A 27,247-nucleotide genomic window follows, 5' to 3' on the forward strand; every position below is an offset into this window, starting at 1 on the left:
GATTTCTTTTCCCCTATTTAACTTGACACTTCTAAAGGTATCCGTGTTTCCTGCTGAATGGCAATGCAAATATCTTAAAGCTCAGCTGTGATGGGAGACTGATGCTGACAGTTCCTGCATCTGAAAGTCTGAAATGTCAAGAAATGTCACTGTCAGTCATTCCCTCCTGGCAACGAGGACAAAATCTGTCCGGAGGAACTTTTGGCAGGGAGCTGGGGGTCTCTCCCAGCAGCTCCCGGTGCTGAGGATCCCTCCCGCAGGAGCTCAGGGCTGCTGGCACAGCCGAGGAGCTCCAGTTCATGATTCAGCCTCTGGCCCTGCAAAACTTCCAGCTGTGCTTCATTTCCTCGAGCAAACGGAGCGCGGCTCCCCTCGCCGCACACGCACAGCTATTGATGGGATGTGAGCCCTGACTTCATCCCGGGCGGGCTTCATCACGGTGGGCGGGAGCCAGCACTTGTTGCTGCGCTCTAGGAAATCCTCCTGCCGCCTCCCAGACAGGGATTTTATTTTATTTCATCAGCACAGCCCCTAAAAGCCGCTCGCTGCTGCCCATAGGAGCAACCTCCTGCTTTTCACGCTTTATTTGGCCGCGCCGAGGGGCCAAGCCGCGCATTGCGGAGAGGGAGGTGGGGGAATCCCATCCCTCTGCCCCTGTTCTCCCTCCCCTTCCTTATCCCTGCCGCCGGCCGGGAATTGCGGTCTTCAGTCGCGCCGAGGAGCCGATGGTTCTCCCCGTGCCGCGGGATGTAGCCGGAGCCGCCGCCCGTCCCGGCTGACTGCAGCGGAGCCGCGCCGCTCCGAGAGGTCTGTGCCCCTTCCCTGCCCCTGCAGGGATGCCCAGAGGGGTTTGCTCCTCCGGACCGTGTGTGGGGATCCCAGCAAGGGCATTTCTGCAGCTTGGAGCTGGTGCAGTGCTTGGGGCAGCGGTGCCGGGCAGGGGGGGACAGGTCCCATCCTTTAGGGTGAAGTGACTTCAAGGCACATCAGTCTAAACACTGCCAGGACTGCCTTGGCACCTCCTCAGGGGCTGTGGCTGTGAGAATCGCACTTTGTTTGTTGGTTTGATATTGTTTTTCTTTCTGTTATGTGGTTGAAAGTACAAAACTGCAGGATGTTGCTGCCAGAGAGCTCTTGGAAGGGTTTGTTACCTGTGTGGGTTTTTCCCACCTGGAGGTGTGGGTGGGTTCAGCCTGATGGGCTGGGGGAGCTGCAAAAGCTCATCCTACAGGGGGAACTTTTTCCTGACTTTTTTTAGTCTGGTGCTGCAAGAGACCTTTTGTTCAATAGTGGAACTGAAATAGAGGAACTTTCCAAGAGACACTAGAATTGATGAATTCGTGTTTTTGAGTCTGTTTTAGGTCCTTTAACCAGCAAAGCACTTGGGGAGTGTGGGACAGATTTATTCCCTGCAGTTGCCTGCCTCGGGCAGGTCCCTGTCTCTCCTGCAGGGCTGAACCTGGTGCTGCTCCTGTGTCCAGCAGTGAGTGGGACATGAGGTGACATTGCTTCTGCCAGCACGTCTGTGCAGAGACAGGGATGACCTCTGACATGAGGAAACGTCCCCAAACTGTGGCTGTGGAGGATGGAAATAATTCGCAGTGCCTGCAAATCCTCACCTTTAGTCCTGCTGATTTAAATATGTGGCTGGCACTTTTTTTCTTTAACTAAAGCTACTACTTCTAAAATTTCGTGTACAAAAAAAGGCTTCTCTGACTGCCTTAATCTCCAAATCTCCTCTGAGCACATGGCTGGAGCAAGTGGAAAGTGATGTGCTCCCCACACACCCCTATTTTCCAGGCTCTGGAAATACTCACCACTTGCTCTATGTGCTGCTGTCTCCACATTCCTTCCCTGGGGCTGTGTAACAGGAGAGAGGCATCAGCGTGCTGTGGGCTCCCTGCCTGCCAGCAGGCTGCTGTCACTGTGCTCCCCTCAGTCCCAGGGCCAGCCTGGCTGGCTGGTGGCACCACTGATGGCAGAAATGGATGGGGAGGGACCACAGAGTCCAGGAGTTGGGGTTTGGGATGTGGCAGGTGAGCTGTGGAGAGGGAGCTCCTCCAGAGGTATGACTTCCATCACTTCAGACAGGTGCATTTCTTATTCCTGATTTAAAGGTGGAATAATGAATGTTGGAGAAGAGGCAGAACTGTGATGGGTTTGCCTCTGAGATGGCAGAAGAGATGAAATCCCTGTTCCTTGTTTTAAAGCTACAGAAAAGATCCACAGCCTGGGGTCTAACTGTGCCCAGACAGGCTTAAAACCAGGATTATTGTGAGGGTGCTGAGGCCCTGGCAAAGGATGCCCCTGGATCCCTGGAAGTGTCCAAGGCCAGGCTGGATGAGTCTTGGAGCAACCTGGGACAGTGGGAAGTGTCCCTGACCATGGCAGGGGTGGAATGAGATGAACTTTAAGGTCCCTTCCAGCCCAAAGCTCTCTGTGGTTCTGTGATAATATTGAATTCATCCTTATTGACACAACAGGGTGGAAGCTCCTGCCTGAATCAGAGCCTGCAGTCAGCCTGGATCAGAGGAGGAGTTCATTTTTCTGGGACTTTGGATCCCACATAACCCTGGTTAACATGCAAAGATCACACACAGTCCAGTGGTTTTGCCAGAGTTTGGCACCCTGTTTGTCAGCAGCTGCATAGAAGTTTCAAGGAAATTAAAAGGAGTTTGGTGGCCTTGCAAAATGGCAAAAATGAAATTTTAGTTTAAGGAATTTGAAAAATGGTGAATTTTTGCTGCTGTTTGGCACACACACCTCTGCAGCCAGGGCAGGCTCTGCTTTCCTGGAGATGATAGTCAGAGTCCTGAAACCCATCTATAAGATGTTTGCTGTTTTTTATAAACAATGACCTCATTTTATTAGCTGGAAAAATAAAGCAAGTGTTTCTCATGGCTAAAGGCTTTGGTTACACTGCAGTTGTTCCATTCATCTTCAAGAAAAAAAAAAAAAAAAATCACAGACAGAGAAGGGTGGATAACAACTCCCTGTTACAACTTGCATGTTTTTCCATTCATTCCTTAGCAATTTAGATCTGATTTAAACAGATCATGCCTGGGTCACTCACGTGCATATTTATCTTTCCTTGAAATTGCTACAAAGCTGCTGTGTTTGAGGGGAAGCAGGCATTTGCCAGGAGCCTCTGCATACCTGTCCATCAAGGTGCACACAAGGGAAATGCCACTGCAGGAGTGGGTGCAGGGGCTGGTTCTGCCAGAAGCAGTGAGGCTGAAACCTGGAGCACAGAGATGACAAAAGGCCAACAATGTGTGCTTAAAACCTGGTTTGCTGAGAGCCAGGTGAGGGGGTGGCACTGCTTCCATCAGGGTGTGTTCTGCCAGCCCAAAATTCCTGACCCAGACTGAAGAGCACTGAAATCCAGGCTGGCAAATCAACTGTGGGTGCTCCATGGGCTGAGGCTGGCAGTGAGCTTTGGCCATGCTGCAGAGTTATTTGTGAATCAAACTGATCCTCTGCCATGGGTAAGTCTGTCCTGTCTGCTTTCAGTCTGTTCAGGTGAAGAAATTAAATGAAAACTATCCCAACAAATCCTGGATATAACTTCTTGGGAATTAAATAAGAAATAAACTTGTTCTGTGTAAGCTGTTCACATACAAACTCCACTGGGTCTGTGGATCCCTCCTGCTGTAAAATTGCTTTATCACAGCAACTGATGTCATTAAATCTGTGGTTTGAGGAGCCTGGCTGCTACAGAGTGCTCCTCTTTGTGCTTTTCCCCTTGTGATTGGTGTGTGCACCCCAGGGCCATGAGAAACCTGCTGTCTGTATACCTGGAATGATTGGGGTCATGATGATCAGGATGAATTACTTCTGTACAGTTTAAACCAGAAGTTATCCTGGGATCTCTCTGTCCAGCCACTTGCCAGTGTTGTTGGTTTCCATGACCAGAGCAGAGCCTGTCACTGGGAGCTCCAGTGCTGAGATTGTCCTGGCCCAGGCACCAGCAGGAGGAGGGGAGTGTTCCCCACCAGGTTTATAAGCACAGTTTAGTCCAAGGCACTGAACAGCTATATCGGAGGGACCAGAAAGATAAAATAATGTGTAGGGATCACAGGAAAATCTGTGTGTTCTTCTCCACCCACCCTTTCAGTGCCATCAATGATGACCAGTGCTTGTGTTGCCTTACATGAGGATGGACAAATCTTGGATTTTGATGTGGTGAAATACAAATTTTACTTCTCCTTGCTGACATTTTCCCTTTTGTAGGTCCTGCTCACAATGCTGATTCACACTTGGTTCTTTCTTGCCTGCCTGCCTGTGCTGAGCCATGTCTGGGGACGAGTGGGCCAAGGTAAGGAGCCTGCCTGCCCTCCTGGGGCTGTCCCCTGTGCTTTGTCTGCCCCTGGGACAGCCCAGCCCTTGCTGCTGGCAGGGACACCACTGTGAGGGGCATTCCCAAAGCCAGGCAGCATTCCAGGGGGCTGCTGTGCTCTGGTGTCTGCTGGGGAAGCTCCAAAGAGCTTTTCCCAAGCATGAAGAGCAATGAGGCGTCAGGGGGCCCATCTGGGGAGAGCCCCTCGATCCCTCCCCACCCCACCTGGCCTGTCCCTGGCAGCACTTCAGCCACTCCCTTGCATCAGGGATGCATTTCAGCCAGTGCAAGCAATGAGGGGCTTGTGTGATCTCTGAGAGGCTGAGAAATGGGAAGAAAAAGACTGTTGCTTCTTTAGCCACTGCACCTTCCTGCTTTGGATGTTTGTGATGAGATGTGGTGCAACATCTGGGTGAGAAAACCTGAGGTGATTCCTCCTGTATCATCCTGCTCTCTAGAGTGACCAGAAAATGCCTGCAGCACCTCAGCACGGCCTCTCTGATGTGAAGAGCCACCTTTAGGTTATGTCTGAATGCTCTGTGGAAGAGCATAAAGGTTTCTAAAGGGCTGGTGGTGCTGCAGGACTGGGACAGATGTGTCTCCCTGCTGTGTATCTTCCAGACTTCTGCAGTTAAGCCTGGGCTTAACTCCCTCTGAGCTGGAGAGCAAGGTTACAGCATCAAGCAGTGCACATCCAACACAGGGCAAGGAAACAGTGGTGCTTTCACAGCACTGGGGATCATTTGCATCCAGCACATAATGGTGCTTTAGAGGATGATGTCCTTTCTGGTCTGTCTGGGGACATTCTTGTCTTTTTAGCTTCTGGGCTCCTAGAGTGATGCCCAAGGAGCTGCACCACACTTGGCCAAAAGAAGACAGCTCCATGTTTAATCTAACTATGAATTCCCCTCATTGTTCCATGATCTTTTACCATTTCTCTTAGGCATGATTTTGGGATTTGCTTTTTGCCCTTCACCCCTCTTTCTCCTGTTTTCTTTCTTCCTCTTCAGATTTGCCTGGGGTGAGATGTGAATCTGAGCTTTGTTTCCCGAATATAGTTCTCTGCTTGTTGGGCAGCCTGCAGGAAGTCTCTGCAGGGAAAGGTTAAGGCACAGATGTTGGGCTGAGACAAGCAGGAACCCCCCTGCCAGCTCTCACTGCTTTCCTGGGTGCTGACATGGTGGCAGGGATGTCAGGAGGTGTCAGGGCATCCTGCAAGACCAGATCAGGGAGCTGAGGAGCCCTGGGTGACACTTAGGCAGCACTGAGCAGAAACTCCAGGTCACTCTGAGATATTTTGTGAATAATTGTAAAGGGAAAAAACTGGTAAAAGCTGCAAATGAGGGGGAGCACTTGGGTGCAGATGTTTATCATGTGCTCACTCACTGCAAATGAGGGCATCCTGCTGGAAGGGCAGCTCTGGGCACAGTGTCAGAAGGAGGGGAGAGAAATCTGCTGAGTTGCCATCCTGCACCCAGCCGAGTGAAAAATTTTCATATGGTGCCATTTGTGTGACAGGAATCATGGATTCAAGGAGTGATACGTGAGCTCAGACATCTCACTGGGGTTAACAGATAGCTGTGAAATCTGGAGATGATAAAGGAATGTGCTCTTTCTTCTCTTTACTTCCTTGTCTGATACTATTTTTTCCCTCAGGATTTGTCATTTAGCTTGCAGCTCCCTGCAGAAAACTGATACAAGCTGGTGCCCATGAGTTATGGTCCTGCCAGGAGCTGTTATTTACACTTTATCAGGTTTTCTTTCGGTTTTTTTTGTTTTTTTTTTTTTTTTTTTTTTGTCCTTCTTTCTAAACCCAGCTGGTCCTTGGAGCTGCCTCTGAAATGATCATTCTGCAGAAGTGTGGGATCCATCACCTGGGGAATTTCTTTATTTCTCAGCAGCCCAAGCCTATAGAAGAGCCTTGCTTGAGCCCATTTATCTGTTTGCTGCCCTCCCATTTTCACGTGTTTGCACTGGACACACTTGCTGTAAAAAAGCATTCAGCCTGAAAGCTGCTGGGAGAGCCCTTCAAGACATGGAGGGTTCAGAGAAAGCCTCCAGCTGTGGGGAGGCTGCTTTCCCTTTCTGCAGGGGTATAAAATCAGCATATATATATATACACATATATATATTTATACATATAGCTATCTATATATGTATACATATATACATATAAACTCCTCCATATATACATATAAACATATATATATATACATATATATATAATCAGCATATATATATACATACATATATATATATTTATACATATAGCTATCTATATATGTATACATATATACATATAAACTCCTCCATATATACATATAAACATATATATATATACATATATATATAATCAGCACATATATATATATATATATATATACATATATATATATATATTTATACATATAGCTATCTATATATGTATACATATATACATATAAACTCCTCGTTGCACGGGAGGAGGTACAGGGGACTGCAGGAGCTGCCAGGCAGCCCCTGGGGATGCTGAGGACTTGTCTGGGGTGGGGAAGGTCCCCTTGGTACTACAAAGTCCTTAGAGGAGGTTTTGTGGCAGGAACTGCACCCATAACAGCAGGGACACGTCTCCTTCTCCTCCTCCCCAGGGTCGGGCCGGCTGAAGCTCACTGTCCTTTCAGAAGACAGGCTCCAGATGAAGTGGAAAGAGACTGAAGGGAACATCAGCGGCTACAAAGTTCGGGTAAAGCCCATGGCAGGTGCGTGCTGACACCCTGGGCATGATTCCTGTGCGAGAGGGGGACTGAGCTCCACCTTTAGGAGCCAAGTACGAGCATTATTTACACCTTAAGGGAATAGAGACAAGCAGAGGGAATTACCCACAGCCTGCTCGGGTTCCAAGCGTTGGTTTCACTGGGCTGTACGTGCAGCATGGCCAAGGAGCCTTTCTGGCCACCGTGGGAGCAGCCTGTAGTGCCACTGCAGGCACAGTCCCTTTTTCACTTATTCACGGGAAAGAGGGGAAATTCCTCTCTTCATCCCAGGGGAAAGGTTCAGCCAGAAACGCCGTTCTTTGGGACTCTGTGAGACAAGAATGAAACAGGGTCATTGTTGGAGCTCTCCCAGCGCTGCAGGCACGAGGAATGGGAAGTCTTGGTCCCTATTTCTGGGGGGTGGGCTCATCCCTCCGGCTCCCCACCCCTACTCGCGGGTCTCAGATGCTGAACCTGGCGGTGCTGGAAGGACACGGTGTCCCCAGCGGGCAGGAGGGGCTGAGCCATCCTTAGCCGTGGCTGGCACTCGGTTCCCGGTCGCTTTCCCACTGAGCCGGAAAAGCGAGCTGCGGGGCAGGAGTGCGGGCGGCAGCTCCTGTGATCACCCGGCCCTTTTTAGCTCAGCCCACACCTGTTTCCAGGCTGGAGCAGCAGGTTTCTCATTCCTCGCCTGCCCCCAGAGCCTCAGCTCGGCAGGGACTGAGGAGCATCCCGGGAATGCAGGGAATCCCCAGCGGGCTCCCAGCACATGCCTGAGGCTTTCCCTCTCAGGCTGGGGAGTTTCCAGCCCCAGGGAGGAGCACAGGGTCAGGAGCACATCCATCTCCATCATTTAAAGCCTGCAGACCTTTCCTAGGCAGAGGGGTTTTGGGAGCCTCTGTTCTGGGCAGCAGCCACTGCCTTGCTCCCTCTGCTCACTGCCCTGCCAGCACACAAACACCCTAGTTCTTGGCTGGTCAAGGCATCCCAGTCCCAGGACAGGGTCCAACAGCTTGGGACACTGCTGTGGAGGGCTCTGGAGGCAGTGCCAGCCCCAGAAATGAGCTGTGCCCTGCAGGCAGCAGCTGCCCTTGGAGACAGATGGGGCACAGACAGCACAGCTGGGGTAGGATGAGTCCAAGTGTCAGCAGTGACCTCCAGAGGCTCCAAGACACTTCCTCATTTTGTCACATCTGACCTCAGTCAGCTGGCTGTTTTCATAAGGACTTGCCATCTCTACACTCAACAGCTTTTCACTCAACAGCTCCTTGGCAAACTGGTGAAAGTTGCACTAATACTGGGTGGGAAGTAATTTTCTATTTTGGGCACGTACCAGGGATTTAAAAAACCCACCTCAATCTTCCCAACTCTACACTGAAGAAAAAGAGTAAAAAATCAGAGCTCCTCAAAATTTAAAGCATGAATAAGAGCTGACTGCAGTCCCTAGGCAGACATTCCCTGCATTTCAGTGCTGCTTTTGCTACTGTCAGCTTAAATTTAAGCTCTGACAGGTTCTGAACTGTGGCTTCATCCCACCTCAGGGGACTCGGAGCAAGAAGTCATGCTGAAAACCAAGACTCCCAAAGCCACAGTGGGAGGGCTGAGCCCCACCAAGGAATACACCCTGCAGGTCTACGTGCTCAATGGCTCCCAGGAAGCCCTGTTTGCCAAGAGGAAATTTGTGAGTAAGTGGAGAGGGCTAAATTTTAAAGAGCTCCCGAGGCTCTTGGGGATGTGTCTGTTGAGGGCCCATCCTCTGGCACACGCCCTGCAGACTGCTTGGCAATCCCAGATCTTGGTTGGAAGGTTAGAAAGGGATGTGAGGAAGAGCCAGGGGATGAGGGAGGCACTGTGGCTCACAGGCCTCTCTAGATGGGCAATTTCTCTGTTTTTGGTCTTCCTACAGTAGAGGAGCTCAGAAATGCATCCCAGACTAGAAACAGCCGAAGGAACGCAGGAGCTGCGTCAGGAAAGAATCTCACCTCCTCGGCAGCTGAGCACAGTGCAATGGCAGAGGCCACCCCACCAGCCCTGAACACTGCCCTGTCACACTCAGGTGGGTGTTCTCACCATCCTGGAGTCACACGGGGTTGATTTTGCGCCAAGGCCTGTGCCATGCTGCCACGGCTGGAGCATTTAGCTGTCCCTAAAACCATTCGCATTTCGTCACCACAATCTCCCTTCATCAAGAGATATTCTTTCAGTAAGCCCTGCTAGCCTGGTCTCACCTTTTGCATAAAATTCTTAGCTCTAAAACACAGTAAACCACATAAAAATATTTGCCCCTCATTCCAGCCAAGCTGAAAATGCATGTCCAGGTACCCAAATTCAGCAGATGCAAACTCATCCTTTAACTGAATGTGGATCCTTTGAGAACAAGCTGCTCCTGGAGCACTAGGGCTGATGGTGTTTTTTTCCTAAGTTCTGCGTCCCAGGGCTGGCTGCAGGTGCTCTGCAAGAAGGATTTCCTCAACCCCTCTGGCTGAGGACTGTATGTAACTGCAGAGTTTTGTGTTTCCATGGGCTCAAAAGGGAATTACACCTTTTGATGGAAGAAAGATCCATCAGGGCCATTATCCAGAAAGTCTTTCACTAGCTCAGGGTGTTTTCAAGTCACAGATTGCTGAGCTCTAGAGAACAACTGGGTATGAGGTGCCATGGAATATTTTCCCTGATTTATATTTTATAAACATTCATTGTGTTTCATCACTGGAGATAATGGGAAGGACACAGTTGTTGATGTGATCCATCTTTAGCATTAGCTCCTGAGCACACATGCAGCCCTCTCAGAGAGGTATGAATGAAGGTGGTGACAGTCTATCCACCTATTTCCATAAACTTGTAGGAATTTTACCCTTTCTGAGCCCTCTACACCTGTGCCAAATGTGGCTTAAATCAGCTGAGGAGTGGGGTTGCATGGAGATAACACAGTCAGTGACAAGGGGATTTTTCTCTTTGGAGCACAGCAAAGGACAGAGCTGAAAATAAAAGGCAGAAGGGGATTCAGCCAAAGAGCCCAGGAGAAACAACAAGAAACCAGCCCAGTGTGGAGGCCAGCATGACAGAAACAGCATCAACAACCCCAAAATCATCCCTACACACTCCTGCAAACGCGGAGCAAGAGTCTCCAGGAAAAGAAAAACCCCCAAAGGATCCACTGAGGCGAGGTGAGAGAGGGTTCAAACATGTCTTGTTCCTTCTTCTCTGCTGTTTTTCCTAATACTCATTGAATTCAAGCCTTCCAGCCCACCCTCTGCCCCCACAGAGTACAATGCTGCTGGTTGTGCTTCCCATCCCTAGGTCACACTTTGGGAGCTGTCAGAGCTCACTGGAGAAATCTGGAGTTCTGCAGAACAACATGAATTTTCCAGAAAGCTGGAGTTAGGCCAAAAATTCCTTCCAGATGATTTAATTTATTGATTTTAATTGATTTGGCACCATTCTCTCTTCATGTTGTCATCTCCCCCTGCTTCTGGCAGATTCATGTGAGCATTTGTGTTCTTCAGCAGAGCACCCCCAGCCATGGACCTTTCCAAGGTGTTTCCTTTCCAAGCAGCAGGGGTGTTTTTTACCTGGCCTGCTCCTCCTTCTGGGCTTGTTCTTCGTGTTTCACAGATAACTGATTCATGAGGAGCCTTCAGATTCAGTTGAGATTGTGATGGCTCCCAGCTCGGCTGAAATGTTGGGAATGGGATGGGCCAGAGCATCCCCTTGGGCCCAGCAGAAATCCATGGCTGTGAGAGGAGACACACCTCCTTGGAGCCTGATAAATCTTAGTGGGATCATCTGTTTCCCCTCATCCAAAGATGGAAAATTCCCCATCTGAGAAATACTCCAGGAAGATGCAAACAATTAGCAAAATGCCTTATCTTATGCTCTGCTGAACTGAAGGCTGGGGTGGGGAGAAAGACAGAGCTGGAGTATCCATGGTGCCAGCAGGTTTTTACTCAGAGATTGGATTTCACATAAAGCCATGAAATAATTGTAGCCCACAGGGGATCTCGTGATGGAATGGAATTAAGCAATCACCTGCAATTCTTGGAGACTTAAGCTAGATAAAAGGAAGCACTGGGCTGGGGCAGAGATGGAATGGAGCTGACAGCCTGCAGAGAGCAGTGCTTGGGTTAGCACATGCTTCCTGACAGCTTTAACCCCTTCTTTGCAGAGGTGCAGCTACACACCACTCCATTTCGAGGTGCTGAGAGGCGTTATCCTTGGCCCCATGGTTTTCACAGGAAGCTGACATGTGCCAGACTGGCAGATGGTCCATTCCACCATCCAGACAAGGCCCTGCACAGCAGATTTGATCTTTATCTTAAAACTGAAGCAGGTTTTCCTCCTTACAATTGCTTCTCTCGGTATCAAACGTCTCCCCTGCAGGCTCCCAGTTTCAGTGTGACACACCTGCCATGGTTGATATCGTCCTGCTCGTGGATGGCTCCTGGAGCATTGGCCGCAACAATTTCAAGCTCATTAAGGAGTTCCTGAGCAATTTGATTTCCCCGTTCAGTATTGCAGAAGACAAGATAAGAGTAGGTAGGACATGCTCCTGTTTCCTGACCTTGGGATGTTGATGTTTGAAGGGATCTTGGTCTCCTGTCCCCGTGGTTGTGTGCTCCTCCTGGGATGTGTTATTTCTTTAGGATGGGGTCTCTGAGCTGCTCCTGGGAGCTTTTCCCATCTGGCAGCAAGCTCTGGCCCCTAGTGGCTGTGAGAAATACCTGCACAGTGAACAGCAGCGCTGGCTTTGGGCAGCCCTGGGTCGGGTGGTGATGCTGAGGTACTTTTGGGATTTGCTGCCATCTCTGAGGAGGTGCTCAGCCACCAATGCACTGAGTGCAGCGGCAATTGTGAGTTCAGCAGGGAATGTGGCTGCTTCCAGCTCTGAGTGATGCTGACAGCCAGGCTGTACATGAAATAGGATGGGGTAAATCCTTCTCAGCCCTTGCAGCTGATTGTTTGACCTGGATTAACCCTGACACCTTATCAAATACCTGTGATCATCATGACAGGGGTGTGTACCCCTGTACCACGTGGGGTCTGAGGCATTGCTTTGCTGCCAGCATGGCAGGACTGTAGAATCACAGAATTGTGGAATATTCTGACTTGGGAGGGACCCACAAGGATCATTAAATTCTGGCCCTGCACAGAACACCCCAAAGATCCCACCCTGTGCCTGAGAGCATTATCCAAACATTCCTTGAGCTCTTTGAGGCCTGGAACTGTGACCACTGCCCTGGAGAACGTGTTCAGCGCCCCACCACCCTCTGGGGGAAGAACCTTTGCCAGATATCCAGCCTAAACCTCCCCTGACTCAACTCCACGCTAGAGAACCATGCAGAGAAGTGGAGGTAGAAGCCCCATCTGCTCACCCCCAGTCCCTATCATTATTTTGGGTCATCTTCCCTGCCACTCCTGCCACCAGAGTGGGCCTCCTGAGCTCACCTGGGCTGGCTCGATGCCCACAGCTCCTGTGTTCCTCAGGGCTGTCCCAGTACAGCAGTGACCCCCGCACGGAGTGGGAGCTCAGCGCTTACTCCACCAGGGAACAGCTGCTGGAGGCCGTGAGGAATCTGCGCTACAAGGGTGGCAACACCTTTACAGGTAACTCCACCTGGCAGGGCTCTAAGCAGCCACCGTGGGGGAAGCTTTCCCATGGGTAATGTGCTCTGTGGGCACTGTGGCCACTGGGGAGCAGAGAGAACAGTAAAGGCAGGGGGTTTTTTTGTAAGGCTGTGGCACAACCTCCATCTCTGCCTCCTCCCCAGGTCTAGCACTGACCCACGTCCTGGAGCAGAATCTGAAACCAGATGCTGGTGCCCGGCTGGAGGCTGAGAAGTTGGTAATCCTCCTGACTGATGGGAAATCCCAGGATGATGCTAACCTGGCTGCTCAGACCTTGAAAAACCTGGGCATAGAGATATTTGCCATTGGTAAGATCACAGCCATTGATGAGTTGTAGGAAAAAGCCAACCTATTTTTGGTCATCTTCAAATTGAAGGTTATGTTCCCTCAACTTTGACAGAAGCATCCTGAGGCTGTCGAACTGAGGTAGTGGGTGAGACCTCATTACAATTTGGCTCAGATGAAAATTAACTCATTTATTCAGCCCAGGCAGTGTCTTCAAAGGGTATTTTCTTTTTGGAGAAAGTATTCACATGAGAGATTTCACACCTTCCATCTAATGAACTTTGGGAGCCTCAGGGACCACTGCCATGAAAACAATATTCTTAGCTGTGGGATAAGGCAAGAGAACGCTGTATTGGGGATGGCAGGAGACCTCCTGTATAATTACTGCCTCTCACAACTTCCCATTTCTCTAAATAACAACATTATCTGCTTTTCACTGTCTGCCAGAAACACCAGACACAGAATGGCCTTGAGGAGCACACGAGGTCTGCTGGAGACTGATACACGAGCAATAATGTTACATAAAAAATCCCCTAAAATTACAATCTCCAAAAGTTTAAGTGCTAATTTATGTTGGGAATATGTAAGTGGGGGTTTATTGCACAGGGTTATGCAGATAAGTGGCTTTTATGGAGGGAAGAGAGTTGCTGAGCCTCCTTGAACATTGTTAGGGAACCTTGAACTTAGTTCTGGGAAGAAAAATGAGTTGTATTGTGGAGTTTGGTCAGCAGAGAGTTAATGAGGATGGGGATGGAGGATGCTGTGTGATGGAGAAGGTCTGTTATATAAAAGGGCTGCTTTTTGCTGATCCCTGACTTTGTTGAAATGCAATGTGATGTTCTGACGAACAACAGGCTCTCAGTGGGGAGCGCTGGCACCTCATAAATATAAAATGGTTGTTTGTTCATTCAGTCCCTCATCTGTTTATGCCAGCTGCCTCTTGGGTTGAAAACTATCTACCTTTCTGACAGCAAAGCCTGCAAGTGGTGAGGAGGCAGGAAAGCAGAAGGAAGATTCCCCAGGTTGTCTCCAGGCCACTGAAGGCTGAAAGCTCTTCCAGGCTGGGCTGAGGTGGTTGTTGCAGGAATGTTGCTGCAGGAAATACACCACTGTGCCCATGGGGTGGTGGGGAGGCTGTGTTTGGAGAGCAGGGCGGTGGTGAGCCGCTCTGGGGGTTTCTCAGGCCGGTTCTCTGGCGGCAGGGGTGAAGAACGCGGACGAGGCGGAGCTGCGGCAGGTGGCCTCGGAGCCGCTGGAGCTCAGCGTCTACAACGTGCTGGACTTCCCCCTGCTCAGCTCCCTGGTGGGCAAACTCACACGGGTCCTGTGCACCAGGATCAAGGAGAGGAGCCACAAGGAAACCACAGGTGAAGTGGGGCCTTCCTTCCTGCTGCTCATCATCCTTCCTCTTGGAGGACAAAATCACCTAATGACAGCAATTACCATTATAGGGAAAAGGGGCTTCCCTTCGCTCTTCCTTCATCAGAGGGTGTGATAAATGTGTTGTATCCATCTCCTTTTCTGAGTTTCTTCCAACCAAAATGAGGCAGCAAAAGCAGAACTAATATGAAAATATACTAGGGAAAGAGTATGGGGTAAATGTGGAGGTAGGATGAGGAGATGACAAAACATCTATGCACTTTTTTTTTTCTCCACTAAACTTTAAATTATGGATTTCCAAGGTATTTTCAAGTTGAAATCAAGCAGCCATTTCTTTCCTTTGCTGAGGAACAGTTTGCATGATGAAGAGTGTGAAGAGCCACTAAGATGTTAGCTTAGATCCTCAGGAGAAATATAATGTACATATTTCTATCTCTTTTTGCTCTAAGATTGACCTAAGCAGAATAGGAACATCTGAATTTCAAACATAATTTTATTTTAATGCTCTGGACATTCATGTAAATAAATTCATTTATTCTTACTGATTTGTATTTGTCATAAATAGATATTTTACAAAGGTAAAGGTTAGGCTGAAGAAAAATTAGCTCCTTCAAAAAGAAACCAAAGTAATTTTTGCTTGGTAATTTTGGCAATTTTTTGTGATTGAGGAATGCAGACTTGTGCTGAAGAATTATTTGCAGCACCCAGAAAAATACACAGCCTGCTCTTTATGGAGTATTTATGTTCTCTGTACACCCAGTTTTAAAATATTTATTTCAGAGCAGTCTGGAAGAGTTTCTATACTCTATAGGGAAGGAGACTGCAATTTGATTTGAAAAATGTCACTCATATTTATGAGCTGGAAAGTATGTTTGGCACGAGAAGTGTGAATGTAAGAAAATAACTCTGTTTTTAATTTCCTAGGCAGCGCTGTGAAAGACACTCCTGTGAACACAGGTCCCCAGCTCAGCCCAAGTGACCTGAAAATATCTGCTGTGACCTCCAAGAGCATGCACTTGGCCTGGAGCCCTCCTCTGAGACCACCAAAGAAATACCGGGTTGTGTATTATCCATCCAAGGGTGGGACCCCCAAAGAGGTGAGAGACCTTTCCCTGGACACCTGGGACTGCCACAGCTTCCAGATGGTGGCTGGGAATTTAAGTAGGCTTGGGTGGACAAAAAGAGGGTGGGAGCGGGACATCAGTTAAGCCAGAGATGAAATTAAATTTACAATGAGTGTAAATGTGATGAGGTAATAAGTTGACAAGATAGAAGATGTTGATTTTTCTCTTAGCCAGTGTTATCCCCTCCCTAAATCATGTGTTTTGACTCAAAGAAGACACTCGGGTACAGAGATCTGTCCAAGGATACTCATCTGTGATGGATACAATTTTAAAAAGCAAATCCAAGTTGTGGATGAATTTCCATTGATTTCACTGAGACCATGACTAGAATTTTGTGCTCAAGTGTGCAAACACAAATCCCAGGCTTAGAGGAGACGAATCCTTTCTGCCTCTCACCTCTCTGTTTTGGAGAGATTTTAGCTAAGCACAAAGCACAGAAGGCAACTGGACTTCATGTTTCTGGGCACAGATGTGGCACGGAGGAGCCACGCCTGGCCACTTCAGCCATTCCATTGCTGAAGAGCAGCAGCACCTCGCTGCCCTGACAGCCCTGCCTTGTCCTTGCAGGTGGTTCTAGAGGGAGCAGTGTCCTCCCTGCAGCTGTCCAACCTCACCTCGCACACGGAGTACCTGGTGTCGGTGATCCCCGTGTACGACAGCGCCGCGGGCGACGCGCTGAGAGGCGTCACCTCCACACGTAGGTCGTGAGTAGAGACATCTGTGCTCGTGGCTGGTGGTGGCTGCTCTGACCACCTCTGTAGGGAGCGCTGGGCTCCAGGACGGTTTGGGTGAATGGAGACGAGAGATCTCAGAAGGCTGCTCTTGGGGTATAAGGTCTATTAGGGATGGAGAAAGGTCCTGCTTTGAGCTGCCAGATGCAGCACGTGGCAAGGCTTGAGGGGATGGGGGAGTGGAGAGACAAGAGGATGCTCTAGGAGAGGGTGGAGGTCCTATGAGGGGGAAGATCCAAGAGAGGGGACGTTCCAAGAGGAGGGGAAGTTCCAAGAGAGCGTTTGGCCCCTCGGAGCCCCCTTATCAGGGGGCTTCAAGATGGGCTGGAACAAGACTTGGGCCAATGGGGTTACAGACACTTGATGTTTTAGGGGAGGGTTACAGGTGCAGGGTGAACCATACATTTTGGGGGTTGAAATGGAACAGTCCATTTGACTTTTGGACTTATCTGTAGGCAAGGGTATTGTCCAGCCAGTATGGAGGATTGTTTTCATCCTGGATGTATTATTATGAATAATTATATTTATCCATCCTTCCCAACACATCTCAGCCTTGTGCATTTCCCAGCTCAAGATCAGCCTGCCTACAGCTCTCTTTATCTTGGAGATGCTCAGAACTCAACCAGAAAAGACCTTGAGCAACCTGTTCTTTGAGCAGCTGGCTGGGCCAGAGACCTCCAGGGGCCCTTTCCACTTATGTAGAATAGTTTCTATACTCCTACAGAATATATAGAATATATAGAATATATTCTATACTCCTACTGTTAGCGTTCCGGAACACACATAATCACAGGATATGATAATATGTAGGTGCTTTTATTAAGAGCTCTGGGAGTCAGGGGTCCAGACCCAAATCTGACTCTGACATGGCTTTTGAGCTGAACATATTTTATATTCTATCATTATATAACTTACATATTAACTATTAAATTTTTATTGTTCTATTGTATACATTGGCATGAGTTTCTCATGATCTTTCTTAGGTCCCTGACCACAGTTTCTCATTATTATTCTTATGATTAAACAGTAATTATATTTAATTACTAAACAATCATCACATCTAACAATTATATAATTTATCATGTACTAGCTACACAGGTGCAGTTCTAGCCAGTACAAGTTCTTCATGTTCTTAGGGTGTTTATTTTTCCAGGGCCTACTAAGCTTATTTTTCCTTTTAACCCTAAATCCCCATGATTTTAAAACTCTTTTACTATCACTATAATAGGAATTATCCTTCCCTATAGAGTATAGAAACTGTTCCAGACTGCTCTGAAATAAATGTGATAGTAACACACCCTGCTAGCAATATATTGCAGCTCTACTTCTCTGTAGCATAGAGACTGTGGTAAACACGGGGTAAGTGCCCACCAGCTTGCAGTAGCTGTTGTAAAGCCTGGTGTCCCCTGGGTTTTGGGTTGTTTCAGACCTCATACACTGAAGGTACCTTTGTGCCTTATTTTTCTCTTTAGTGCCTTTGTCTCCCCCTCGCTCCCTGCGTGTCTCGGAGCTGAGCCACAACAGTCTGAGGCTGAGCTGGAAAGCAGCCCAGGGAGCCACACACTACCTGGTGCTCTGCTCTGCAGCCCCCGATGGAGCAGAGGACTACACAACAGAGGTAGAGTTTGTGACAATAGTGATAACATTGTTTTTTCTCTGTCTGGGCTGAGTTCAGTGCTAGCTCTAAGCTTTGGCAATTGATATCATATGGTCAAAAAAAAAAAAACAAACAAAAACGTATCAGAATTATTGCCAGAAACAGCTTTCATAAAATGTTTTTTTTCATGGTTTGTCTCAAAATGATTTCTAACTGCAAGTGCAAGGGTTTCATGTGGGAAATTAAGTCAAGGGAGAAATCTGGGGGCCCTGGAAACCAAGGCACTGAACTCACATCTGTGCAGCCCCAAGTGTAATCAGTGTATCCTTGAGGCTATACATAAACATCTTGACTGTGTGCATCTTTAAATGTTAATTGAAAATGTGTTAGGGTGGATTTTGCTGACATCTGAAAGTAGACTTACAATACTGCAGATGAATAAAACAATGCTTGATGAATGGAAAAACCTTAGAAACATCTAAGAACCCTTTGTTGTGCATTTTAATGACTTATCTGGAGTACCTGTAGGCTGAGGATATGAATTTAAAAAAAAACAAAGTGAGTGGGGAGGAACATTTATTGCCTCTTTGACTAAGATTCCCCCTTTGAATGCACAGCAATAGCGACAGGATGGTTTTCAAACCAGAACAATTAATACTCTGCTTTTGTGGGAGTCCAGGGCTTCTCTCTGGCTGCCTTGGCAGGTCTGGGACCCTGGCAGTGGTCAGGAACCCTCATGGACAGAGCCCCCAGAGACACTGGCTGTCATCTCTGTCCATGGAAAAGAGTTTTCAACATTACAGGATGGATTACAAGCTCTGAGTGTTTGATATAAGTAATAATTAGGTGTGGCATGGGTGCAAAATTAAAATTTTAGGGTTCTAGATTAGGGGTTCAAAGGGGACAAGATGGAGGAAATTGGGTGTGTCTTGTCCTTTTTCTCCTTCTTCATGCCCTCCATTTTCACTGTGGTGTTGGCATTTTTCTGTTGGTTCAGGCTGGGGACACACTGTCCAACGTAGGTGACAGATATTGGCACGTTATTGTAAATGCAGCCCAGGGAGTTTCTGGTATTGAATGTTTGTCACATCCCACTGAGGGCAGAGCCCCACACACTGCCCTGCAGGACAGAGCTGGGCAGGGCAGCAGAACATGTGAGAGATAAACAGAATAAACAACCTGGAAACCAGCACAGACCAATTATGCTTCTGCTTTGGCAGCAGGGCTGACAGAGACTTTCTACAATCTGGAATCATCAATACCTCAGATCCCGACATGCTTTCAGGGCATAGTCATGGGATTTTTTATAAGATCCAGAACACCTGAAGCAACAGCAACATTCAAATTGGCATTTCAGCATAGGAAAACATTTCCACAGCTACCTGACCTACTCCCTGCAAGAGCGCAATGCTCCAGACCTATGGGATGCCTGCAAAACCAGCATTAAAATGTTCCCATCTTCTTATAAGCTGTGCTGCGATGGGTGCAGGCTCCTGGATGTGCTGTGCGGCTGGCAGGGAGCGGAGCTGCGCCGGCAGCAGATGGCAGCAGCCGGGCTCTCCGCGGCTCCGGCACAGCGCTGCTGCCGGAGCATCCCGGGCTGCGAGGAAAGCGGGATCCTTCCCAGGCTGCGAGGAAAGCGGGATCCTTCCCAGGCTGGGAGGAAAGCGGGATCCTTCCCAGGCTGGGAGGAAAGCGGGATCCTTCCCAGGCTGGGAGGAAAGCGGGATCCTTCCCAGGCTGGGAGGAAAGCGAGATCCTTCCCAGGCTGGGAGGAAAGCGAGATCCTTCCCAGGCTGGGAGGAAAGCGAGATCGCAGCTCCTGAATGCCCCCGATCCCAGGCAGAGCAGCAGCAGCAGCGCTTTGGTGCGAGAGCTCTGCAGAGCAGGGTTAGGAGGAGGCATCCGCAAGAGGTTTGGTGCCAGGCAGGCAGAGCACCTGCCCAGGTGGGGGAGGACGAGGGGAGCCATCATCGAGCTCTGCAGTGTCCTCATGAGGGGAAGGGAAGGGCAGCTCCCATCTCTGTGACCAGGGACACTGGAGCTGTGCCAGGGCAGCTTTAGGGGGGATATTAGGGAAGGGTTCCGTGCCCACGGGATGGTCACAGCAGCAGGGTGACAGAGGTCATTTGTACAACACTCTCAGGCACATGGTGGGGTTCTTGGGGTTTTCCTGTTCAGGAACAGGATTTGGACTCTGCTGATCTGAGTCACTTCCAGCTTGGGAGATTCTGTGATATTCTGATTCTAAGACCATTCTAGATTGGAGGTGTCCCCTCGGTGTAACCAAAAGGTCCTTGGTCTGTGTCTCTGTCAGGTCCTGCTGTCTTAAACACATTGAGAGGATCCCTAGAGCTGAAGGGTACCCTAAACCCCCTCTCTGTTGGCAGGTGAAGGTGACCCAGCCCGAGGTGCTGCTGGAGGGGCTGTCCCCCAGCACTGGGTACTCCGTGGCAGTGTATGCCATGTATGGGGAAGATGCCAGTGACCCAGCCAGCATCCAGGAAACCACCTGTAAGTGCTGCTGCTGCTTCCTGAGCTGTTATTAAACACTCAGGGCAGGAGAGAGGTGTTCAGTGAGGTGTTTCCCATATTGTGCATGTGGCTTGCACACTGCCTCTTTTCTACTGGATCTGAACAGAATATTGCTCCCCAAGGGGATCTCTAGCTGCAGGGTAAGCTGTGAAAAAGGAGTGGTGTTCTCCTGGTAATAAAGGACCTGTGAAAGAGGGGTTCCTTGAAGTCTTTGTTGTCTAGGGGGGAAAAGGTGATCATCTGGCTGTTTCCTCACCAAAATCCGCAGCAGCCCTTTATAACGTCCCAGATGTGCATGTAGTAGTTGATGCCTCAGGTTTTTAGCTTTTATATTTTCCAGATTCTGTTCTGCTTTAGTGTGTAGGTCTCAGCTGCATATTAGGAGACAGTAAGCTCTCTTCAGAGTAGCTAGACAAAGCAATTCCCTCTCTAGCTGAGGACCAAAGAAAAATGATTCAAATCTCAGGCCCAAGAGCATAAACGATGGACTGAAGAGAGAAAAACAAGGATGGGACTTCATAAGCTAAACCTATAATTGGACAATTATCTCCAATATGTAAATGGAGCAGAACTTATAAAAGTGAGAGACCCCATGACTGGTCATGCATTCTGGGACCATTTTTGTTCATCTTGGGTGCAGCCCTGGCTGGGTTCTTGTTCTGCCCAAGGTGGATCCACGGAGGAGATCCTTTTAATAAATCCCTACTTTATTCTTTAACTCCATCTAGTCTCTGTTCTAGGTCTGCCTTCCCAAGGCACCATAGTGAATAAAGGGAATATTTTCCTGCATAATGAACGAGCCTCTTAGTTCAAGGCGGGATCATCTAAGAGCAGCAGGAGGCAGCGGGTGGCATTTCCTCTGTGCCAGCCTGGGTAGGCTGGCAGTGCTGTCACTAACTGTTGTTGCAGTGGCCTTGAGTCCCCCCAGGTACCTGAGCTTCTCGGAGCTGAGCCATGCATCCGTGAGGGTCAGCTGGGAGCCCGCAGCCCCGGCCGTGCGTGCCCACCACGTCACCTATGCCTCTGGCAGAGGGGGCAACGCTGGGCAGGTGAGTCCTCAAGGGCTGGGGGAAAGAAAACAAACCTGGGGAGCTGGATAACACCCTGTTCTCCTTCAGCTGCGTGGCTCAGGGAGGGCCTTGTGCTGGCAGAGTTTTAACTCTGAAATGGGTGCTTTTGCTTCAGTTATCACCATATGGCGCCCTCTGTGCAGCTGTACCCTCTAGAATGGTTTGGGTTGGAAGGGATATCCATAGCCATCTAGTCCAACTCCCCTGCACTGAGAAGGGACATCTTCATCTGCATCAGGTTGCTCAGATCCCCATCCAATCTGGCCTTGAATGTTTCCAGGGATGGGGCATCCACCACCTCTCTGGGTAACCTGTGCCAATGTTTTACCAGCTTTGTTCTAAAAGCCTTCCTATACCTCATCTAAATCTACCTCTTTTAGTTTAAAGTCAGGACCTCTTGTCTTATAGCATCAGGCCTTGCTAAAATGTCTGTTCCCATCTTTCCTGTAAACTCTCTTTAAATACTGAAAGGCAGCAATAAAATGTGTCTTTTTCTTCAGGCTGAACAAGCCAGGTGTCTCAGCCTGTCTCTTACAGTACTCACACAACTCCCCCACTGCAGGTGGAAGTTCCTGGCACTGCAACATCCACTGTCCTGAGACCTCTGTCGTCCCTCACGCAATACTTCATCAGTGTTAGGTCTACTTATGATGAAGGGGACTCCTTTCCAATTACTGGCAATGTCACCACCTGTAAGTAAGGAACAGAAATACTTCTGGCCTCGGTAAGAGGTGACAAAGTTGGTTTGTGTGTCTCTGAACCCGGATGTTTTGCAGACTGGCCCCAGCAGCTCGTGGCCAAAGCTCTTGCACAGAGCACAGATGGCTGCTGTTCTGTGTGTGTGGAATATGTCCAACTGTGTTATGCTCAAAATGAGGTGGAAGGGATAAAGAAAAGAAGCAAATGAAGGGAAGCATGATGTATCACTAACCCCTGCATCCTTGAGACCCTCCTAGCCTTCTTCCCTTTACAAAACCGATGTGATATGTGTGCACTCCATAAACCAGATAACCTGTCTTAATTAGGGCTTTAAAAATAATTTACCCCTGGCTGTCCTGATGACTGTTGTCATATGGGTCTGAAGAAGCGACAGACAGGCTGGTCTCAGACATCTGCTTGGTTGATGTTTTGCTCCCCAGCCATCTGCTCCCCACCTTGGCTGTGACAGGGTGCTGCTGTCAGAGCCTTCAGCTCCTGTTCCTTGTGCACCCCTCAGTGAAGGTCCCCCCTCCTCGTGCTCTGAAGGTCACTGAGCTCTCTGGGAACAGCCTCCGCCTGCAGTGGGAAGCTGTCGCTGCCTCGGATGTGGTTGTCTATCAGATCAAGTGGAGCACAGCCAGTGGAGAGAAGCCTCAGGAGGTATGAGCCTGCACACAGCTCTGGGCAGGCTGGGCTGGCTCTGAGCTCACCTGCTGGAGTAGCAGAGAGCTGTGCAAAAATATTCAGGGAAGTGCACTCCAGCAATTGAACAGTTCAGCAGGATCCCTCCTGGGTCTGGCTTTCAGTGCAGCGGTCACCTTGGGGGCTGGAAGCAGGAGGGACAGCAGGGCAGAGTCCTACAGGCTCTGGGAAGATTGCAGAAGTGTTCTGGGAAACCTCAAGGATGAAATGTAATAGGGACAAGCAGAAAGTATTAAGCTTAGGCAGGAATAATTAACCATAGGTATACAGGATGTAGAACAAATAGCTAAGAAGCAATTCAGTAGAAAAAGATCTGGGGTTGCAGAGGATCACCAGTCCCCAATGTCAAGATATTGTGGATAAGAAAAAGAAAATACTCAAGTGTTTATAGCTGCAGGTATTGCCTCTACGAAGGTGAAGCATTTTCTTTTCTCCTCAGTGCTAGGAAGCACTGATACTTTCGGGATACTGCTCTTTGGGAAGGATGAGGTCCAAGTAAGGAGCAAACAGAGGAGAATGACAAGAGACAGAGCTGGTGCAGGTGTGGCAGGGATGGAGAAGGTGCCCTCTTCCATCTGAAGCCCCTATTTTCAGTATGAGATCAAACAGCAGTTTAAATCTAGGCTTAATACCCAAGTCTTTCCTGCAATGAGTGAGACCAAACACGTTCTATTTGGGCTAGAACAGAGGGATACTGGGGCTTCTGTCCCCAGCTCCCCTAGAAGGGACTCTGCTGCAGGCAGGCACTGCCTTGTGCCAGAGCTCTGTGCTGTGGTGCTGCAGGAGCTGCTCATCATCACCGGGCTGCCATGCACAGGCATCTGCTCTGCATTATTCACAGCTGGGATTTTGCCTTTGCCTGCACGTGTGCAACCCCAAACAAAACAGCTGGTTTTTGTTAGGAAACCCCAAACAAACACCGACTGGTGCTAACTCATGCCTAGGGACAATCTGTGGGCCGGGCACCTGGGTGGCATGAACCCGCCTGGGGGTGCCTGGCAGTGGGGCTGACTCTCTCCTCTCCTCCTGCAGCTCTCCCTGGCTGGAAATGTGGCCACAGCCATCCTGCCCGGCCTGCAGAAGAACACTGACTACAAAATCTCCATCTGGGCCTACTACAAAGATGGGGCTCGGAGTGACACCGTTTCTGTTCACCACAGGACCAGTAAGTGCCCAGGGATGGCAAACAGGGCATGGGATCCCTCACACCTGCAGCTCAGGCTGGCCACCTCCAGCTCTGAAAACACAACCCCAAATGTCTGAAAAAAGCTAGAGATATTTAGGCTTTCTGTCTGAAAATGTTTTCAATCTGTCCTGAGAATGAGGGGCTGGACAATCACAGCAGGCTGGTGCACAGATGATAACCCCTGGGTTCCGTGTAAAATACATTTCACAGAATCACACAGAATCACAGAATAATGAGGTTGGAAGAGACCTCTAAGATCATCAAGTCCAACCTATGCCCTAACACCACAACTAGACCATAGCACCAAGTGCCAAGTCCAGTCTTTTTTTAAACATATCCAGAGATGGTGATTCCACCACCTCCCTAGGAAGAAAATTCCAGTATTTTATTATTCTTTCCGTGAAAAAAAAATTCCTAATTTCCTGATGTAGCTTGAGACTGTGTCCTCTTGTTTCATCCCTCCCCTGCCTCAGTGTAGTGCATGGATGGAAATGAATTCTGAGGGTGTCCAGCTGAACATGTCCCTGTGCTGCCTAAGGAATGGTTCTTGTTAATAAAACATTGCCTGAAGGGAGGGTGAGGATTTCTTGAGCTCTGTCATTGCTGAGGGTATTTACACATTTGGGAGGCAATCCTGCAGGCACACTCTGCCTTGGAAGCATTGTCTAAATCTGGCTTTGTACAGGCAGGATATGAGGTTAAGAAGTGGCACTCCACAGGTCCTGGTAATTAATATTGCCTGTAAAATGGCTTTGCTGGGAGTGAATGGAGCACTTCAACACCAGCAGTCCTCCCTCCCCTCTCAGATCTCATCCTGCTATGCAGAATAAACTCATTTAGGCTGATGTTGAGCTGATGAAGCTTGAAGTAAATGGTAATCTTGGAATAAGAAGCTCAGATTTTATTAATAATAAATAATAAAACCATTTTTTTATAGGACGCTACCTCAGACAAGTACCTTGGCACTCCATACTGACAAAAGAAAAAAGAAAAGCAAGCATCCTACTGATATATGATGACAAGAGGACAATTAGAGCTGTTTGGAGGCTGTAGGAAAATTAATTACTATGTTTTAAGCTATGAATTATGAAGTGTCAGAGGAGCTCTCTCAGCCCAACAAAATGACACGTGGTGGTGCCCTTCTAGGCACATTTGCACAATCCAGTCCTTGCTGCTGCTGGCACCCCAGCAGGGCAGGGAAAGCAATTTGATTTCTGCTTGTCAACTGCTGTCCTTGTGCAGGAGCCTTGGGAATTGTCAGCCTCTGCCTTCTGCATGAAGAAAATAGAATTCTCCAGAAAGCCAGGTGTGCAGCTGGGCAGCCAGCACAGGGCTCAGTGCCTGGGTGCTGCTGGTCCCTTTGCAGGGGCACTCAGGACACTGCCACACTCCTCCCAGCCAGTATTTACACATGAAATCAATGGTTTTGATGCTAATTCTTTTCTAGTGTTTAAAGTAAGAAGTGCCCACAGAGGAGAAGCGGCACAGAAGGGGAGGCTGGGGATTTCCAGAGCTGCTCTGGGGCAGGTCAGGGGAAACCTGGGAATGCCAGAAAATTGCTGAAGGCTTGAGCAACAAGTGGATGGGATGATGAGGCACTAGGCAGGACTCTGGGAACTCCTGGGATATGGTTCTATTTCAAATCTGCAGTGTTTCAGGCAGAAGCTGCCACCCTGTACTGTGCCTGGTCAGGATGTCCAGTGGTGTTAGTCTGCCATCAGAGCTGGTGGAGAACAACTCATTCAGACGCAGCATGGAAATCTCTGATGTTATCTGAAAACCCCCACCTCTTGGTCTGATTTTTGAGCCCTTTTCCCCTTAATTTTCATAATGAAATGGATTTCTGAGGGCTGACACAGTGAGAAAAGCTCCCTGGGTCTCAGGATGGCAGATTTTGGGTTGCCAGGTGTGAAGAGCATTGATCAGGCTGTGCTGAACAACACCAAAAGTGTGTGCTAGAGGAGGTTGTGGGAGGGAGCAAGTGCTTTCTTTTGCTTTCATCATTGCTTTTCTTTTTTTCCTCTCTTGGCAACATCCCTTTTTGTAAGGATGGGTCAAGTCATGAAGTTTCTCTTAAAAATGTCTTGGTAGAATTTCCAAGAAATGCTGAAGTTTAAGGGCAAGGACTGAAGTGAAACTCAGCAGGAACAGGTAACACAAGATCCTCTCCCTGTCCTTCAGCCTCCCTGGAATACTTTCTTGTTTGAAGGTCAAGGGAAAAAATTGCCAGGTCTCTTTGCCTATGGTTCTGTGAAATGGAGCTGAGTACTGCCCCTGGGGTGAGGGAAAAACACCAAGTTCATTTTATTCAGGGCCAGTAATGCCTCTTGTCTCACCTGAAACACCCATTTTGAGACCAAATGTGTTACATTCATGGGACCCAGCAGACACCAATCCCTCACAAAAATACAGGTCACCAGAAACATTATCCTCCTATAAAAACCAGCAACATTCATCACTGTGATGTATCATTTGGAAGGACTGGGATGAGGCCACTCATCTTTCTGGTAGGAGAAAAAGTTGTTTCAAAGTTATGGTTTGAGATTTGTTATTTTATGAACTCAAAAACAGTGAGTAACTTCAGCTGTAAAAGAAAATTTGGAGACATCAATATGGTACAGGTCCCTTCTTGTCTTGGAGATATTGGATTTTTTAAAATTCTTTGTTTTGACTAGAGGAAAGAAAAAAGTTTGGGATTATTTTCAGTAACCCAGTTAGCAAACTTCTCCCTGCAGACTTTCCAAGAGGCAGAGCAGAAACAAAAGCATGCTGATGTATTTCCCACAGACAACAAAATTGTCAAAATGTGCTGCTTACCCACAGTTCTGATGTTTCTTTTATTCCCTGTTCTGTTTAGACTGAATTCTCATTTGAGTTGAGCTCTCCTTTCAGTCTGTTTTATAAATTGTCAAGTGTAGCAAAGTCCTTATCCTTGACCAAAGGCTTTCACAGGGATCACTTGTCATACTAATAAACAACCTTGGTGGTACTTCAAACACAAACCTTCCCAGCAAGCCCAGGGAGTGCAGATGATGCTTTCCTGAAGGAATCTGCTGGGACGTGGAGGTGTTGCTGAATGGTGATTATTGGAAAATGCTGGAAGGGGTGGCTTTGGTCCTGCTGAGAATCAGACAAGGACCTTCTTTTGTACTGAGGGAGAGTTCTTTCATCCAGGCTGGGGAAAAAGAACCTGAGCAAAAGAAAAGAGTCCCTTGATAATCCTGAAGGACAAGGAGAGAGCA

General features: G+C 48.5%; 1 protein-coding gene across 1 annotated transcript in view; it reads left to right on the top strand.

Moving 5' to 3' along the window:
- The first annotated feature begins 506 nt into the window (after positions 1–506).
- COL20A1 (collagen type XX alpha 1 chain) overlaps positions 507–27,247 on the top strand; it is a 52,915-nt gene continuing 26,174 nt past the window's right edge. The window contains exons 1-18 of the mRNA XM_077787073.1: positions 507–807; positions 4,234–4,318; positions 6,967–7,077; positions 8,613–8,756; positions 8,978–9,127; positions 10,038–10,238; positions 11,452–11,607; positions 12,556–12,675; positions 12,840–13,004; positions 14,184–14,330; positions 15,286–15,458; positions 16,053–16,182; positions 17,689–17,834; positions 20,204–20,327; positions 21,258–21,397; positions 21,981–22,110; positions 22,635–22,777; positions 23,852–23,984. Of these exons, the coding sequence (XP_077643199.1) occupies positions 4,246–4,318; positions 6,967–7,077; positions 8,613–8,756; positions 8,978–9,127; positions 10,038–10,238; positions 11,452–11,607; positions 12,556–12,675; positions 12,840–13,004; positions 14,184–14,330; positions 15,286–15,458; positions 16,053–16,182; positions 17,689–17,834; positions 20,204–20,327; positions 21,258–21,397; positions 21,981–22,110; positions 22,635–22,777; positions 23,852–23,984 (2,386 nt within the window). The 5' untranslated portion in view covers positions 507–807; positions 4,234–4,245. The remainder of the gene's footprint in view (positions 808–4,233; positions 4,319–6,966; positions 7,078–8,612; positions 8,757–8,977; positions 9,128–10,037; positions 10,239–11,451; positions 11,608–12,555; positions 12,676–12,839; positions 13,005–14,183; positions 14,331–15,285; positions 15,459–16,052; positions 16,183–17,688; positions 17,835–20,203; positions 20,328–21,257; positions 21,398–21,980; positions 22,111–22,634; positions 22,778–23,851; positions 23,985–27,247) is intronic.

This window comes from Lonchura striata, chromosome 17 (assembly GCF_046129695.1).
Source record: "Lonchura striata isolate bLonStr1 chromosome 17, bLonStr1.mat, whole genome shotgun sequence".
NCBI lineage: Eukaryota > Metazoa > Chordata > Aves > Passeriformes > Estrildidae > Lonchura > Lonchura striata.